Source organism: Camponotus floridanus, unplaced genomic scaffold, assembly GCF_003227725.1.
Source record: "Camponotus floridanus strain SB8 unplaced genomic scaffold, Cflo_v7.5 scaffold212, whole genome shotgun sequence".
In the NCBI taxonomy this organism is placed as follows: domain Eukaryota; kingdom Metazoa; phylum Arthropoda; class Insecta; order Hymenoptera; family Formicidae; genus Camponotus; species Camponotus floridanus.
Window position 1 is genome coordinate 204,528 of NW_020229340.1, and position 1,627 is coordinate 206,154.

At 54.3% G+C, this 1,627-nt stretch overlaps 1 protein-coding gene across 1 annotated transcript; it reads right to left on the reverse strand.

Annotated features, from left to right (window-relative positions):
* Positions 1-879: 879 nt before the first annotated feature.
* Positions 880-1,403, reverse strand: LOC112637861 (pollen-specific leucine-rich repeat extensin-like protein 1). Its single transcript, XM_025408521.1, has 2 exons — positions 1,350-1,403; positions 880-1,287 (listed from the first exon to the last, which is right to left on the reverse strand). Exons 1-2 carry the CDS (start codon positions 1,401-1,403, stop codon positions 880-882), a joined length of 462 nt encoding a protein of 153 aa, XP_025264306.1.
* Between the last annotated feature and the right edge of the window lie 224 nt (positions 1,404-1,627).

The following is a 1,627-nucleotide window of genomic DNA, read 5'->3' on the forward strand; positions in this document are numbered from 1 at the left end:
TTTATGTACGCGCTTCGGGAAGATCGGTCTAGCCGGCTTTTGCTGTTGACAAGAAATGCGCGCTATATTTTCAGGAAACGCTGAATGCGTTTGTTCGCAGAATCGAATCGATAATTCCCGGTAAATAAGGAGAGTTTTCAGGAACGCAATGCCGACGAGAATAACTCGTCCGAGGTAGCTCTCCTCTCTGCCTCGTGAAAGATGCACTAGCGTCTGGCGGTCGGATTAGAGACCAGTGGTCGAGAACTCTCGACGGAATCAGAGTGCACTTTTCCTGGTCGGTTTATTGATCGGATGGAATGATCTTGATCGAGGATCGAGAATGCTCGATGGAGGAAGAGTTCGCTCTACCTCCTTTCCTCGAAGCTAGATTTCTTTAGATAGGAGCGGTCTAGGTTTCGGAGCTGCTTCACTGTCATGAGCGGATCGGAAAAAGGTAATTAGTGTGCCGAACGTGCCCGTTTTATACCGGCTTAATTGCCCGCGTCGGCGCGCGGCGGTATTACCCCTTCCGAACGTGTTACGGAAAGCGGTACAGTCGGGGGCCCGCTCGGAGGGGTGCGCGCCGAACGCAGATTTTCGCCGGATCGGGACACGTCGGCAACACTCGGCGGTATTCGGCTCCCTTTCCGAAAGAGTTAAAGTAGTTTAAAAAAAATGTGGGCGCACCGTGCCCCTGCCTATGCCCGGCGGGTCTTCTGCCACTCGGCAGCTTCCGGCGGATCGCACGGGTATACGATACATCTAAGGGGGTGCACGGGGTGCATCATCCCTCCCCCTTAGATTTGTGTCTGAATTCGAAGCACTACGCTCGATGTCCGGAGCGGTGGAACGGACGGTTGTTCGGTCGGACGCCTGGATTATCTGGCACGGACGGAGCTAGTCAATTTTCCGCTTATAACGGAGTTTTCCGTCCCCGGAAAAACGCAATATCCAACGTCCTTGTGGAGTTCGCGGTTTGTAGCGCCGGCTAACATGTACCGCGAAATGCGGCACCTCAACGATCAGACCGGGCTCGATCTCCACTTTGATGGGCGGTGCAGTCATCGGTCCCATCGGCCGCAGGATCTCTTCTGGCGGCGGCTCGGCTGCGATCTTCTGCATCGGTTTCGGTTGTTTCTCATATGACCGGATCGGTCTACGCCCAGGTAGTGGCGGCGGTTGGACCAAGAGCATGAGCCACTTTTGCTCGACCCGGTCGGAGCGCTGGATCGTCGTTCCGACCCTTGGCGGCCGCGGTGGTGGCGGCTGCTCTTGCGGCTCTGGTGATGGAGCCGGAGGCGCGGACTACGCTTCAGTGGCGGAGGATTCGCCGAGGTATTCCTCGATTGCTTGCAGGATGCCTTTACTGGTCGACATGTCGAATCGAAGTGATCTACGGTATTCAATTTAGCTGTCGTCATCCTCGCTATCGTTATTTGTCGCGGTTGTTATTATTGTTATCCTCGTCCTCTGAGTCTGTTTTTGCTGATTTTAAGTCTTGTATATGGACGTGTCTCAGCCACTTTTCTCGCCTGCTCCGAAGATCCACGATCACAGGCGATATTACGACGCACTTCGTAGGGCCCGCTGTATTTTGGCGCGAGCTTTGCGTTGAAATTATCCGCTTTATTCGATAGCTGGTGAT